This window comes from Mercenaria mercenaria, chromosome 18, assembly GCF_021730395.1.
Source record: "Mercenaria mercenaria strain notata chromosome 18, MADL_Memer_1, whole genome shotgun sequence".
Classification (NCBI taxonomy): domain Eukaryota; kingdom Metazoa; phylum Mollusca; class Bivalvia; order Venerida; family Veneridae; genus Mercenaria; species Mercenaria mercenaria.
Window position 1 is genome coordinate 34,866,115 of NC_069378.1, and position 16,167 is coordinate 34,882,281.

The 16,167-nt window shown below is 37.5% G+C and overlaps 1 protein-coding gene across 1 annotated transcript; it reads right to left on the bottom strand.

Moving 5' to 3' along the window:
* Positions 1–426: 426 nt before the first annotated feature.
* LOC128550543 (protein enabled homolog) lies at positions 427–840 on the bottom strand. The gene has a single exon (XM_053529779.1). It carries the CDS (start codon positions 838–840, stop codon positions 427–429), a length of 414 nt encoding a protein of 137 aa, XP_053385754.1.
* Positions 841–16,167: the final 15,327 nt, after the last annotated feature.

The following is a 16,167-nucleotide window of genomic DNA, read 5'->3' on the forward strand; positions in this document are numbered from 1 at the left end:
TTCTAGATATAGTGAAATTTCATTTTTCTAAACATTCCTTTTATCACTTAATACGCAAGGTATTCTATTCATTATATGTAATTCATGTTACGAGTACGGAGAGATGCATTGATGAAAGGAAGAGAGTAATTCTTTTACACATTCCTTTTAAACATATTCTTTTATCAGTTGTTTGCTTCTCTAATTTTGCCAGACCGAAGAAACGGTCTCCAGCTGTAATGCATGCCGCCAAACCTCTCCTATCTGATGAAAGCAAATCCCGTGACGGGTTTGAGACACCTTGCTGTTGATATCTTAAGTGATTAAGAATGAATGGAAACATTTCACCATCACGATCAATAAAGTACTCAGATCCAGACTTGATTGAATTTGGTAGAATCTGTCTAACTGTCTTTTTTAAGGTAACAAACTTAACTCCTCCCACATTTATTGTAATAATTTCTTCCTCATCTGATTTTGTCTCTCCCTGTCCTGATACTTTCTTCTCTTTCTCATTTGTCGTGTTCCTTCCTTCTGTCCCTTACCTTTCACTTTCTTTACTTTATTTTCCTTTTCAAGTCTCTCTTTCTCTGCTCTTTCTTTCTTCTGTCTGTCTTCAATCTCCTTTTCCTTCTTTTCATTTTCAATTATTTCTTTTTCTAACTGTTCTTTCCTTAGTTTCTCGTCTACTTCTTTTCTTTCCATTTCTTTCTTTTCTTTTTCAAGCCTTTCTTTCTCTAATTGTTCTTGCCTTTGTTTCTCCTCTAACTCCTCCTTTTCCTTTGCTTTCCTTTCTTTCTCAAGTCTTTCTTTTTCTAACTGTTCTTTCCTTTGCTTTTCCTCTAACTTTTTTCTTTCCATTTCTTTCTTTTCTTTTTCAAGTCTTTCTTTCTCTAATTGTTTTTTTCTTTGTTTCTCCTCTAACTTTTTTCTTTCCATTTCTTTCTTTTCTTTTTCCTTCTTTTCATACTCCATTCTTTGTTTCTCGGCCTCGTGTCTTATTTCCTCATAAGAGGGCTCTTCCAGGTGTATTTCATCCTCCTGGTTGTGCAGATTTCTTACAGCTACAGCGGTTTCTGACTCAGCATCGCTGGAACTTGAGTTGCTTTTTGAACTAGAACATGTCGAACTAGAGCTACTCGACCTTTCACGCCTCCTTTTAGTGGTAACCTCGGTGTCTCTGGACTCTAAGCGTCCCCGCTTTCTCGCAACAAAGACTTCTGGTCTTGTTTCTTTACGAATAAGAAATGTCTCTCTTTTGTCCCTTATCAAATCCAGAATTTTTCTTTGAAATTTTCCATAATCCTGTTTGCTGCCTCTCCTCTTGCGCCCGTTGCTTGCACAAATCTTACGTAACTTTCCTTTTTCTCATGGCAGGTGTTGGATTGTGGCGTATTGCGGTGATGCCCCCGGCAGCAGTGACGGCATTTCCAAGTTACCCACGAGTGCTGTTCCAGTATATGGCTATAGCAGCGACTTCTGGTTGTAAATGAGATATCACCACATATCTTGCACTCGAAAGGTTTCTGTGAACAAACAAAAAGGGTACTCTAAGTGTGAATTCTATTTATCTTCACAGCAATACTTTTTAACTTCAGCAACATATCTCTAAGTTCATTTTCAGAGACTCGAACAGATTTTTCTTTGCATTTAAGCAACTAGACGTAAAGCTTAAATTGTTTGTAATCTACATCTTAAATTCAAATACATAATATACATGCATGCTAGGCACAAAATCATATTTAGTGGAGCAGGATATTGCAAAAATACTTCAGTTGATGATACAAGCATCAAATTTACGGGACAGTAATTACCTGGCATGCGCTTTAACATAAGATCAAGGGCCACTTGAAATAATGTCGTTTTCAAGATGGCCGCCGCAAAAACAAAATGGCCGCCATTTTGTATTTACTTTTCAGTACTTTATTTGAGGCGAACATGTAATACATTAAAACGATAGCATTTTTATGCCCCCAGCATCTACTGATGCAGGAGGCATATAGTGATTGTCCTGTCCGTCCGTCCGTTCGTTCGTTCGTTCGTTCGTTCGTCCGTCCGTCCATACGAGGTTAACCAAATGGGACCGTTTCGTCTTGCATCAATACCCCTTACTAGAATGACTTGATACTAATGAAGATGTAACCTGTTACCATTCTTCATCTTCAGACATCACCTGACCTCAGTTTGACCTTGACCTTGACCTCATTTTGGACTTAGGTTGCTTTATATGGGCCATCTCTTGGTTAACCAAATGGGACCGTTTCGTCTAGCATCAATACCCCTTACAAGAATGAATTGATACTAATACAGATGTAAAGTGTGACCATTCCTCATCTTCAAACATCACCTGACCTCAGTTTGACCATGACCTCGTTTTGGACTTGCAAAATCTATCGACAAGGGTGCCACTGGGGGCATCAAGCGTTTATTGAACGTAGCTCCTTGTTTTTATTTATACACTTTCTTTTCAGTTTAGAACAGAATACCAATCTGTAGTATTCATATTCTTTTAATTTGTAATCAATTTTGTATGACTAAGCTCATGGCTTTAGACATCTCAACACTTAAGTTTTTTTAACTTGCAGTTTTGTTTTCGAACAATGGTAAAATCTGAATAAACCAACCGATATAAGTTTTATATACATTAAACTCAGATTACATTCAGTGCAATAAATTAACATCGTTAGAAAATGCGTCTTATAAACCACGAGGGGATAAAGAATAGGACAGCGTGAGCGCTTGCACAGTCAATAGCAACATTTTCTTATAATGCAAACCTTAAGAAACTATCTCTGTTGATTTACTATACCCATGAAACTATACACATCGCAAATTGTGTTCTAACCGAAACAAAAAAAAATGCATATACTGCATTTAGTCATTTTCTTAACAGTTGCAACATCAAATTGCTGTGCATAACAGACCTAAGCGGTGACATTTGCAATTTCAAGTACAGGAAGTCCTTTTGCAAACACACTTGAAGGCCCTGGAAGCATTCAGCTATAACCGACAATTCCATCCGATAAGGGATCCACCAGCCATCCCCAGTTTGACGGAGGCGGCAGTTGCTGCATGGTAACAGCTGCATTACCCCAGACATGGCCTGCCTGAAAAATTGATGAATTGTTTCAGAGCACCTTTTGTTGGTGGAATCGCATTATATGCTCTTTGTTTCCGGGCAAACAAATTAAGTCGAGCTTCATCCGTCTTGCATGTCGTGCTTGATCGAGCATACTATATAACTAAAAAAAAATTCTAATGTATCCATTTCCTACTCAGTTATTGTGTATTTGGCAACACTGAGACTATGAAATACTTTGAACTGTAGCTGTTTCACAAACATTCCATTCCTACCTTGCAGATTTCTTGCCCTTGCCGACAAATGCAGAAACAGTGTCGCAACTGGTGCAAGAAACAATGGCAATGCCTTTGAGTGAGGAACAAGTAAGCAATCCACAAAACATCAATACACTGCCAAAGCAAGAACTAACTAATAATTGCAATTGTTCGGTTTCCTGTTAATGAGGCATGCTTGCATGAACAAATATACGATTATCGGCTTCTTCGTGATTACATGGAGCAAGCGCATTTCTGTTCATATATAAATTGCAAACCAATATCGGCACCTTTTGTTGCTATGACAGTTATCAGTATACCCCGAGATATCTAAAGGCTGTTCTGGATTCCGGTCCGTCCGTCTGTATACGGAATTTGTCTGCGCTATTTCTCAGCAATTATTTGCCAGTTTTCGATCGAACCTTGTAATTATTATCAGTATAAAGCCAAGTTGCGCATGTGCGAAGCGGGTTCCATTTGGATGATTTTTCACTTAGTTATGGCCCTTTATTTTTCTTTCTTTATATGTATATGGAAAACTTTTGTCCGCGCTATTTCTCGGTCATCATATACGAGACTTTTATCAAACCTTGCAATTATCATTGGTACCAAGTCAAGTTGTACATGTGCAAAGCATGTTCCATTTGAATTATTTTTGGAAAAAAAAATGTCCGCGCTACTTATCAGTCATTGTATGCCAGACTTTTATCACACCTTGTTATTACTATTATCATTGGTACCAAGTGTAGTTATGCATGTGCACACACGTTCCATTTGAATGACTAAGTTGTGGCCCTTTATTTGTTTCAAATACGAACAGAGTTACATTGGATTTTTTAACATACTTTTTATGTTAAGTATAACTAGCTGATGACCCTTGTTGATATAACAGAATAAAAAAGTGGAAACCCTCAGGTCTCCAAACACGACATAAACGAAAATATTGCAGGCTTGATTTGATTTGTGATTATGGAGTCCGCATATCACAGAAACTGCCAAAAAACAAGATTAAAAAGCAGATTACATGGTCCTTGTCCATGACCTTGACCTACTGACTTAATTTCTTCTTTTTTTAAGATATTGCCATAAAATTCGAACCACTTGTACAGTTTTGAACAAACATTTCAAAACTGACTTTCAGTGACCTTGATCTTGACCTACTTTTTTCTTTTTAAGGTACAGCAGTGAAGTTTGAAGATCTTATACAGTTTTGCACACCATTTTTGTGCGTCTTTGTACATTTTCTCTCTGTACAATATGCAAAGCAATGTATCATATTTTCAACAACCCTGTTCCTCTGACAATAAGCAGATGTCTGGGGGTATTCATCACCATAAGTGATACGTCTTGTTTTATCCGCACCAAAACTAAATAGTTTAGTTTTATTTTCAACGCATCTAAGAAAGCTATTCCATAGTTTAGGAGGTCTTCTATTAAACTCTTTTCGACATTATCAAGTTTGAAATAGAACATAAACAGAAGCACAGCTCCTTAAACTTACAATGATATATTCAAATTTGGTATCTGTTAATACAAGGTATGTACTATTATAATTTGAAGGCCAAGGGACTATCCTTTTACCGCCTTCAATATATATTTTAACATTTTGCTGTAAGCGATACGACTTGTTTTGATTTTCTTTATACATACACGTATTGAAGTTGTCACTGAACCCCATGCTGAGTTACATGACATTATGAACTATATCAGTGTGTCCTTGTAGTGTTTGTAGTTCATTCTATAGAATCATTACACATATCATTTAATTAAAGATTTTGTTTCAGCTGATAAGCAATGGTTCAGTAGTGCCATGATTTTGAGACAGTATCTCAGTGAAACAAAGCAAGAAATGAAGGATAGAACAGAGAAGAGATTGATAAGAAGAGACGTCCATATAAACAATATTAGCTTATTTCAGGCCAATATCATAATAATATGCTTTCAGGTTTATCTGGGACCAGGATCTAATCAATAGTCGATGGTTATAGCACTGAAATTAGAAACTCAAACTTGGCCGTGGAAAAGGCAACATTAGAAATAAAACTTATGGTAATAAATTGATAGGGAAGAACATGTTTTATTATATACCTACATAAATTCTGTAAAAAATCTGCTTGTATTTCACAATTAAATATGAACAGACAGACAAAAATTCCGTATTGTACCTTTTAAATTCCGTATTGTACCTTCCGTATTGTATGCTGCCGGACTATTTTCATTAATATGCATTACCAGACACATTTCTATAAAATGCGCACATAAAAAACTTCACTATGTTCCATTTAATATCGATAAACATTGAAGATTTCGTTCAAGAACATAACAAGAATCAAAATGGTAAAGGTATATAATAAAAGGGTCATTATAACAGTAGCTAGATCTGGGACTTTGTATTCGGCTCTCGTGGATTTTGCAAGGAAGGATCACACTCGGCGCTTGCGCGCCTCGTGAGATCCGATCTGGCAAAATCCACTCGAGCCGAATACTGCATCCCATATCAAGCTACTCTTATAATAACCCTATTATATCCCAACAAATATGATATTTTAGAAACTTACAGATCCTGATTATATGAAAAATGCCTCAATTCTGGCAGCCATTTTGAAATTCGGAGGCCATCTTGAAAATGGATGATTTTTAGGTGGCCCTCGATCATTTTTGAATCTGGGCCATATGATGAACATTTAGTGTAAATTTCATACTTGTATCATCAAGTGAAGTATTTCCGTAGATTTTCTCACTAAGCTGCTCCACTAATTACTTATTCATATATCTTTACATTTTCAGTTCCTAGTGAAACATTCGTTAATTTACAATTGAACTTTCAGATTGTATGAATGGTAACCTGAAGATCAATGCGTTATCTCACAAGGTTTGTAGCAACACATAAGAACAAATTGAAGTAACAATAACAGAACAATAACAATAACAAGAAGCATATGCTGTTGTGAACTTATCAGTTCTCATTCAACGAAATGGCTGCTTATGTATTAATTACATATGGTTTCAATTTGTCATGATGAACGACTCGTGGTCGTTCCCTATGACTGCCTTTTATTCGATATAAAATGTTACTGACCTTCTCTGTAATATGGTATGGACCTTTCCATGGTCGCATAAGCTTTGTGCTTCTGCCTACATTTCTTTGTGGGTTATAGTACCATACAGGATCACCGACTTCATACGATGATTGATTTGCTTTTAAATCATAGTTTCTTTTCATAGCGTCACTTGCAATTTTTAATTTCTTCCTAGCAAATGAATGAATTTGGCAAAGCTTTACTTCAAGCTCTCTTACATAGTCACTTGCATACTTGTGTTCTTTTTCAGGATTGTCTTTTCAGGATCCCCAATTAATAGATCAAGTGGTAAACGCATATTTGACCCAAACATCATGGAGTATGGTGTGACACTTGTGGTCTGATGCACAGCCGAGCGATGTGCCATCATGCAGAAAGATACATACTTGTCCCAGTCATCACCATTTTCAGATACAAACGCTGTTAACATGTTAAGGACACTCTTATTGGCTCTTTCTACAACCCTGACCCCTGAGGCCTAAAAGCGGTGTTTCTTGTCTTTTCAATGTCAAAAATTTGGCAAAGTTCCTTAAATAGACCTGACTCGAACTGTGGACCCTGGTCTTTGTGTATGAACAAAGGTATTCCGAACCGTTGGAAGATGTTTGAAATAAGGGGGTCTGCCACTACTCTGGTTTCAATATCGGGTAAGGGAATAGCTTCAGTCCATTTCGAGAAATAATCTGTGACTACCATTAAATATGAATCGTTTCTGTTACCGAGGGGACCAACAAAGTCCAAACCTATTCTTTCCCATCTTTCACCTGTAATAAATTGTTTCATGCGGCTTTTTGATTTGGTTTAGATGGTTTTCTGGATGCACATACTGTGCATTTATTAACCCAGCTTTCAATATCTTTTCTTAAACCATACCAGAAAAACTTCTGTCACACTCGATAGGTTGTTTTCTTGACACCTAAATGAGCTGCTGTCGGAGTATTATGTAATTGGGTTAATACCTGTTTAACAAGGACCTTAGGAAGAATGATTTGATATTCTACTGAATCTCCTACGTTACTTTTCTATTTTCTATACAGTAAATCTTGCTTTATTTGCAATGATTCCCACCTGTACCAGTAATACTTTAATTCTGCACTGTATTCAGACACAGTATTCCAGTCTGGCCTATTTCCAGACTGTACCCATTCTAACACTTTACATATTACTGAATCTTCTCTTTGCAACTTGGCTAAGAGCTCTTAACTCAAGTCAGATGTATCAGTGTCACTGTTAATATCTTGATTTTGTGTATGTGTAGTACTGTTGTCTGTGTGTGTGGTGTTTGTACTTGGGCTGTCAGTATCATTTTGTAAGCAAAGTTTGCTATCTCTACTGGATGGTGGTATACATTCATGCGAGAAACTCTTGTCAGACTTCGCAGACCTGACCTCTATAGAACTTGTCGACATTTCATTTTCAGCGGACTTAACTGATACCTTACACTCCCTTTGTTTGTCACTACTGTTTAACAACACGCCAGACACTGACTGACTGACCACCATGCAACCATTTGTGGAACTGTTATCATTACATTCTGTTTTACTTCTGTTCTGTGCTATACCTGAGTCAATATATTTCTGTATGTATGTACGCAGACAGTGTTACGGTCTCTGCTTTCCTCCATTAGCAAAATAAGGCTTAAAATGACTGTTACAAAACTTAGTACCTGAATGACTACCACCAACAACAGGGCTAAACTAAGTATAATTTTGCGGTCACGGATTCTACCATCACTATACTCTGAATCTTTGACTTTACTCTGTTTGTTCTCTAAAACAGGACAAACCGAAACTGTTTCAGTGTTGGTACCTGACAACTTTTCACCATTGATTTGAACATGTCTGTTTTCAACTCGTTCACAGTAGGAGCATTTATTGTCATAACAGGGACGGCGACTTAACGCATCAGCATTACCATGTACCTTTCCGGGTCTGTGCATAATTTCATAGTCATAATTTCCTAGAATGCTAACCCAGCGACACAACTGACCTTCTAACTGCTTAAAATGTGAGCCATCTGAGACTCGCGTGGTCGGTACGGACGGTAAACTTTCTTCTGTATAGATAATGATGGAAGTGCTTTACAGCAGTTACTACAGCAAGTAGCTCTCCACATGTTACACAATAGTTACGCTCAGATCTGGAAAAACATTTAGAGAAATACCCGATTACCTTTTTTTCACCATTCTGTATTTGGGAGCACACAGCGCCCATACTTGTGTTACTTGCGTCCGTATCTATTATGAAATAATCATTTGAAGTTGGAAATGCTAATATGGGACTGGTAACCAAAGCTGTCTTTAAAGTCTGAAATGCCTCTTCGCATTCCTTTGTCCAAACAAATTTCTTATCTTTTTCTGCTAAAGTATGTAATGGTTTGGCTATAGCTGAAAATTGATAGATATACTTTCTGTAAAATGAGACTAGGCCAAGGAAACTCTTAACGTCTTTGACATTTCTAGGTGTGGGCCATTCCTTGACACTTTTCACCATCTTTGGACATGTGGAGGTTCCCTCCTCACTTACTACATGACCCAAAAATGTAACCTGTTTTTGGAAAAAAATGACATTTTCTAGGGTTTAACTTCAAATTTGCTTGCTTCAGTCTTTGCAAGGCTTCTTCAAGATTTTGGAGAGCTTCATCAATTTTTTTTTGCATACAAAATAATATCATCAAGATACAGAACTAACAGAACTAGAGTTTTCCAAATCAAACCTTTCATCTGAGTGAGAATGAGTTGGGTTTTACGGCGAATCGACACAAAATGTTCATATATCGCCGAGAAGAAGTCATATTGCAAACGCCTTGAATACCATCTGAACTAGACATGTGAATACACTTGGACTATTTGACAAGCCAAACGCTAACTTTTTAAATTGCCATTGTTGACCACCCTGAAGACTGAATGCTGTTTTGGTCGGCTTTCTTTATCAATGTAAACTTGCCAAAACCCTTTGGATAAATCACAAGTGCAGAACCATTTAGATCCGGATAAAGCATCAAGGTTATCTTCTATTCTAGGAAGAGGCTGATACTCTTTCTTTGTTTTTTTTTCATTTAATTTGCGAAAACCGCAGCAAAAACGAACACTTTTGTCGGGTTAAGAGACCATAAGAATCGGAGACAACCAAGGTGAGCAAGCAGGTTCAATTATCCTGTCTTCGGCCATTTTCTTAATTTCATTTTCAGCCACTTCCCGCTTGGAAAGAGGTATTCTATACGGATATGTTTTGATTGGCGGAGCGTTGCCAGTATCTATGTGATGTTCTACTAACTGTGTATGACCTATATCTCTATCATGTTTAGAGAAAACATCTTGATATCTAACTAAAACTTGCCTCAACTTTACCTTTTCTTCCTCATTTAAATGAATAGAAGACCTATCGAAGAGATCGGCCAAATGTGTCGGTATTTCAGTATCTGCTTGACCGGCCACATTCACTTTGTTACTACTGAACTCTTTGTTAGAGCTATTCTCATGAACGGTGACGGGCTCCAACACTGCTGCTACAGTGTCCTTGTAGATTTATAAGGTTCTGAATTGAAATTAGCAATCAACAAGTAAACCAGATTTCTCTACAAATGATGCATTTGCCTCAATTATAGTGAACTATTTCGGTCAACATCGTCAAAGGGTTTCCCACCTACAATGACTTCAGTTTCTGGGGGTATCTCAATTGTCTCGGACACTGCAATTCTACAACAATTGGAAGCATTATCACTTCTGTGCATATAGCGTGGTATCTTATCTCCTTTTAAGGTTAAATACCTTTTACTGAACATTATGTCACAATGGTTTTGTAACAGAAAATCTACACCAAGTATACCACCTTGCTGTATTTCAGCTATCAAAAATGTTTGGACTATGTTATGTTTACCTATCTTTATAGCAATTTCTGTTTTTCCCAGAAAAGGAGATGACTCTCCAGTTACTGATTCAAGGGAAGTTTGAACTGGATATATCACAGGTCTGTCAGAATATGGCAATCTTTCTATAGTTTCTTTACTTAAAATACTAACATTTGCTCCACTATCTACTAACATGGAAACATGATTACCAAATATATATGCTGACAAAAAGTAACCATGATCTGACCCTAAGTTATTTAGTGCAACCTGGGACCTGTTCTTCCTGTCGAGCTGTGGCACCTCCAGCTTGACATTGGCTCGTTTCCCCGACTGCCATTATTTGACCTGTGATTGAAATTTTGATTTCTATTGTATGACCTTGAACTTTGTGTGTTTCTAGCAAAGTTTGTATTTCTCTTATCCTGATAATTTCTGTTGTGTGTGAAATTCTGTCTAATAGATGTATCAGTATTATTATGTGTTCGAGACTGCTGGGTTTGAAATGGTCTCTGTGATGACTGCTGAGATGAGTTACTTTTCTTATATGGACTGCTATGTCTTACATGTGTGGTCACATCATGTGTTACTTTCTCAGAACTTTCTTGCACACTGCCTATAAGTCTGTTTCTCTGTCAGTCAGCAAGCCTATGAGCTTCCATTCTGACCGCTATTTGTTCGGCCTCGGATATGATCTTCGGGCTAACTTCTCTCAGTCTAAGTCTAATGTCTGAATCATTAAGCGCGTCTATAAAACTGTCTAAAGCTAGTGCTTCCACTACGTCAGAACTAGCTGTCGGGTATGTTTTTCTTGTTAACTTAGGAATGGCTTGGGCCAGTTCAGTAATTGTCTCTCCCTTTCCCCTAAACCTAGTTTTTAGTTGTGTTCGTAACACCTCTGTCGTATTTTCTGAACCAAATCTACTTTTAAGTTTAGTAATAAGGCTTGAAAAGTCTCTTCTGTCTGTCTCAGATAGTTCAGTGAGTAGAGATCTTGCAGCACCTGTAAGTGTACTGGACTTTTCAGTATACATGTATGTCCACCCATTAATTTCAGATGTTATTTCAAACTGTGTGAGAAAATCATGAAGATCTTCTTCTCCGCTATAACTTTGTGGTTTCATATTCAGACCATTCCTTTTATCATGATGGCCCTGTATGGTTGTTACTAATGTTAGTTGGTCTTGATGATGAACAGGAAACTGTGGATCAGTAGTGTGTTCAGAGTGAATACTGTTTCTAAAGTGATTAAAACTGATTTCATTATCTGGGTGTTCCAACTCAGACACCCGGGATCTGACCGTCACAAGCTCATTTTCAACCGTTTCAAGTTTTTGTTGTAGATTACTGTTTACCATTTGTAAAGTGTGACTTAAATTTCCCATTTCTTTTACTATATTTGACATTTGGCTTTCCATAAAATTTTCTAGACTATCAATTCTATACCTATGAGAAGAGTCATTTTGTCCTATAGTAGATACATTATTTGTTAAGTTTTGTGTGTCCTCATTTTGAACACTGTTTTCCCAGGAAACATCAGAACCTACAATACAACAACAACAATATGGTCAGAAACCAATGTTCGCAGCCGTTAACATAGGTTCATGTACGCAATCTATGACTTACGCTTGTGAACCCAGGTTTACGCCCATAAACAGGTTCACACACATAAACTTAGGATAGCGACCGGAATTCATATTTCAGATGAGAAAGCTAGAGATTATTGAATGTAAACCTGGGTTCACAAGTGTAGACTATGCTTTACATCCGTTATTTTGTTTTCACTCAAAAATATAGGTAAGTATTTGAAAAACTTGTTTTTTATTCCAAATACCTTGGTCCAGTTGTCCAAAAACTATGTGAACATAGGTTCATGGCCGAAAAACTAGGCTTAACAATCAATAAAACAGGTTTTTCAAATACAACTGGAAAATCATTATTGTTCGTGGGGGATTAATTTTCATGGATTTTGTGGTTCAGCTCAACTACGAGATAAAGTCCCAACAAACAAATTTTGCCCACGATAATGTAAAGTGTACACAATGTTCAATGCGCAATGTCACCAAAAAAAACAACAAGAGGGCCATAATGGCCCTATATCGAGTACCATTGCTCTTAATGATAAGAACAAGTTTTGACATAGATCACATAGGCATACACATTAAATATTATCAGGATAAATATTTTCTTGTAACAGTCAGGGCCAATCTCCATAACAAGTTTGAGGGTCCTAGGCTCAAATGCTGCATTTTTGTACTAGCATGACTATTCCTTACCCTGGAAGACTTAAATAACATTTAAAACCAATCTCATTAGATGCTGCTGAGGTATATTCATTTACATGAAAAATAAAAGGAGGTAATTTGTCATAAATTCAGTCAAAATTTATCTACCCTGATTGTCCGAGTCCACCTGAGGGCATATATGACATATCAAATCAGTATCTTCATTGATTACTGAGATACACCCATTTTACTTTGAAACAAAGGGAGGTAATTTGACATAAAATCAGCCCATAGTTATCTACCCTGATTGTCTCAGTCCAACTAATGAGTCTTATAAACACTTACTGAGATAAATCCATTTTTATTCAAATTAGGGGAGGTAATCATGCATTCATGTAGAAGATACAGAGTACAAAGCTTTACAACAATATATTAGAAAAGGAAGTAAAAGTAGAAATTTCTTACCATGGAAGACATAAAAAACGTTTCAAACCAATCTCTTTAGAAGCTGCTAGGTATATTCATTTACATAAACAAGAGGGTCATGATGATCCTGGATCGCTCACCTGAGTAATATGAGCTACATGTTTCAAACAAATATGATGAAGTATGACAACTGACCTGGAGGCGCCAATTTTACCGGTCATGTAACAAAGTTTGTAGAAGTTATGAGTAAAATCAAGTAATCCTGGGGCGGCGCCAATTTTACCCCGGGGGTCATGATTAACAAAGTTTGTAGAAGTCTACTAGGCGATGTAACATATCAAATATCTAAGATCTAGGCCTTCTAGTTTATTTTTAGCAAATTTATGAATATTTCCCTATGTACAATCAAGTAGCCCTTGGCCTGTGAGTCAATTTGAACCCTAGGAGTGGGGGGGGGGGGGGTCAAGATTTGAACAAATTTTGTAGAGTCACTAGGCAATGCTACATGTCAAATATCTAAATCTCTAGGCCTTCTGGTCTATGTACAATCCAGTAACCCAATGGGGCGGGGTCAATTTGACCCCGCAGGTCATGATTTGAACAAATATTGTAGAAGTCTACTAGGCAATGCTACATGTCAAATATCTAAGATCTAGGCCTTCTGGTTTAGTTTTTAGAAAATTTTCAAGATTTTCTATGTAAAAATTATGACCCCATGGGGCGGGGTCAATTTTGACCCCGGGCGCGTCATGATTTGAACAAATTTTGTAGAGGTCCACTAGGCAATGCTACATGTCAAATATCTAAGCTCTAGGCCTTCTGGTTTATTTTTAGAAAATTTTGAAGATTTTTCTATATACAATCAAGTAACCCCATGGGTCGGGGTCAATTTGACCCCGGGGATCATGATTGGAAAAAATTTTGTATAGGTCTACTAAGCAATGCTACATGTGAAATATCTAAGCTCTAGGCCTTCTGGTTTATTTTAAGAAATTTTTTGAAGATTTTCCTTTCCGTTGCCATGGCAACCAGAGTTCTGCATGGAATTCAATTCTTAGAACAGCTTTTTGTAGTGCTTCACCCAAGGAATATTCCTGTGAAGTTTGGATGAAATTGACCTATCTGTTTATGAGGAGATGTCGTTTAAAGTAAAAGTTTACGGACGACGGACACCGGACGGTGAGTGATCAGAATAGCTCGCCCTGAGCCTTTGGCTCTGGTGAGCTAAAAATACCATAGCTGTCCAATGTAATCCATAGTTGTGTGCATGCGGCAGTACTGACCTGCAGCTTTCATGTAGTATATGGAGGCTCCAACAACAATAAACATAGGTAGGCCTAAGCTTTGGAACCAGACTATCTTTCATTCAGACCCGTGGTTTGTTTACAACATGTTCGTCGAAATAAAAGTAGATACTAAAATAGAAGTTTGACATAGCGTCACTAGCCAACCGCACTATTATGCGGCTGTTATTTGATTTTTTGGGTGGGCCTATTACTACTATTACTTTGGGCCTATTAAATATTATAAATGAATTGTTAGATTTCTGTACAAGGCATTAATACCCAATTCACTTTATACATTTTTCGGCAAGAAATTACCATGCACAGTGACAAGTTCAACAGTTTGTAATTATAGATGCATACGTGCATTCATTTTGTAAAAAAACTTTAGGATGAAAATTAAGTTTTGATATTAACATAGTTTATGGTTATTTGCATAGATTCACATTCCTAAAGTATGGTTTACGCTCGTGAACCCAGGTTATAACGCCCATAAACCTGGTTTTATGTCGGAAAAACCTAGTTTATCGATCATTAGTTCTAGATTTTCCTAGTTAATTTCTGTAGTTTTTTATCGTGAACCTGGGTTAACGTAATTATTGGACAACTGGCGTGACATAAGTGTCGATGTCATTCCGCGTCCACACGTAAATTTTTCACACACTATGACTTCCTCTATTTTCTCTTTATCTCTTTAATTACTTGATGGATTTGCTTCAAACTGAAAATAGTTAATCATCATCATCACTCACATCAGGCAAAAGGGCCATAACTCTTTCGCCAATATTCTATGAAGCATCACCCTGCCTTTCTATCTAGAATTATAGGTTTAAGTTTAGGTGTACTTTCACTCTATCTCAGTTATTATGCCGCCCTTCACAGAAGAAGGGTTATATTCTTTTGCAGATGTCTGTCTGTCGGTCGATCCAAGTTGATAAGGAGGCTGGTCATGACCAGCAGATGACCCCTATAGATCAGTAGGTCAAAGGTCAAGGTCAAAGTGACCCAGAACATTAAAACAGTTTCTGGATGATAGCTCCTTTTGACCTTGATCGTTGAAGTTGATAGGGAGGTTGGTTATAACCAGCGACGACCCATCGATTTTGAGATAAGTAGGTCAAAGGTCAAGGTCACAGTGACATGGAACACTTAATCAGTTTACGCAAGATAATGTGAGAATGCTAGGGCCAAGGGTTACGAAACGTGAGAGGGAGATTAATCATGATAAGCAGATGAACCCTATTTTTTTATGAGATCATTAGGTGAAAGGTCTGGGTCACAGAGACCAGGAACAGTTAAACCTTTTCTGATGACCCTCCCGCTTAGCTCAATAGGGAGAGCGTTGGTTACAGATCGCAGGGTCGCGAGTTCGACCCCCAGACAGGATGTATTTTCTCCGTGACGCTTTGATATAAGACATTGTATTTGAAATCGTTCGACCTCCACCTCTGATAGTTCATGTAGGGAAGTTAGCAGTTATTTGCGTACAGAATCCAGGAACACTGATTGGTTAACTGCCAGCCGTTACTGAAATTCTTTTGAAAAATGGCGTTAAACCCAAAAGAAACAAACTTGAGAACGCTTGGGCCTAGGATCAAGAAACTTAATAGGGAGGTTGACCAAGTCCAGCAGATGACCCTGTTGATTATGATGTCAGTAGGTCAAAGTCAAAGAGGTCTGGAAGAGTTAAACTGTTTCCTGACGATAACTTGAGAACATTTGAGCCTAGCATCAAGAAACTTCATAGGGAAGTTGATTATGACCAATAGATGACTTCTATTGAATATGAGATCAGTAGGTCAAAGGTCAGGGTCACATAGACCTGGAACAGTTAAACTGTTTTCTGAATGGTAACTGGAGAACGCTTGGGCCTAGGATCAAGAAACTTAATAGGGAAGTTGACCATGACCAACAGATGACCCGTATTGAAGATCAGTAGGCCAAAGGTCAGGGTCACAGAGACCCGTAACTCTGTATCTCCTAAACCCCTTG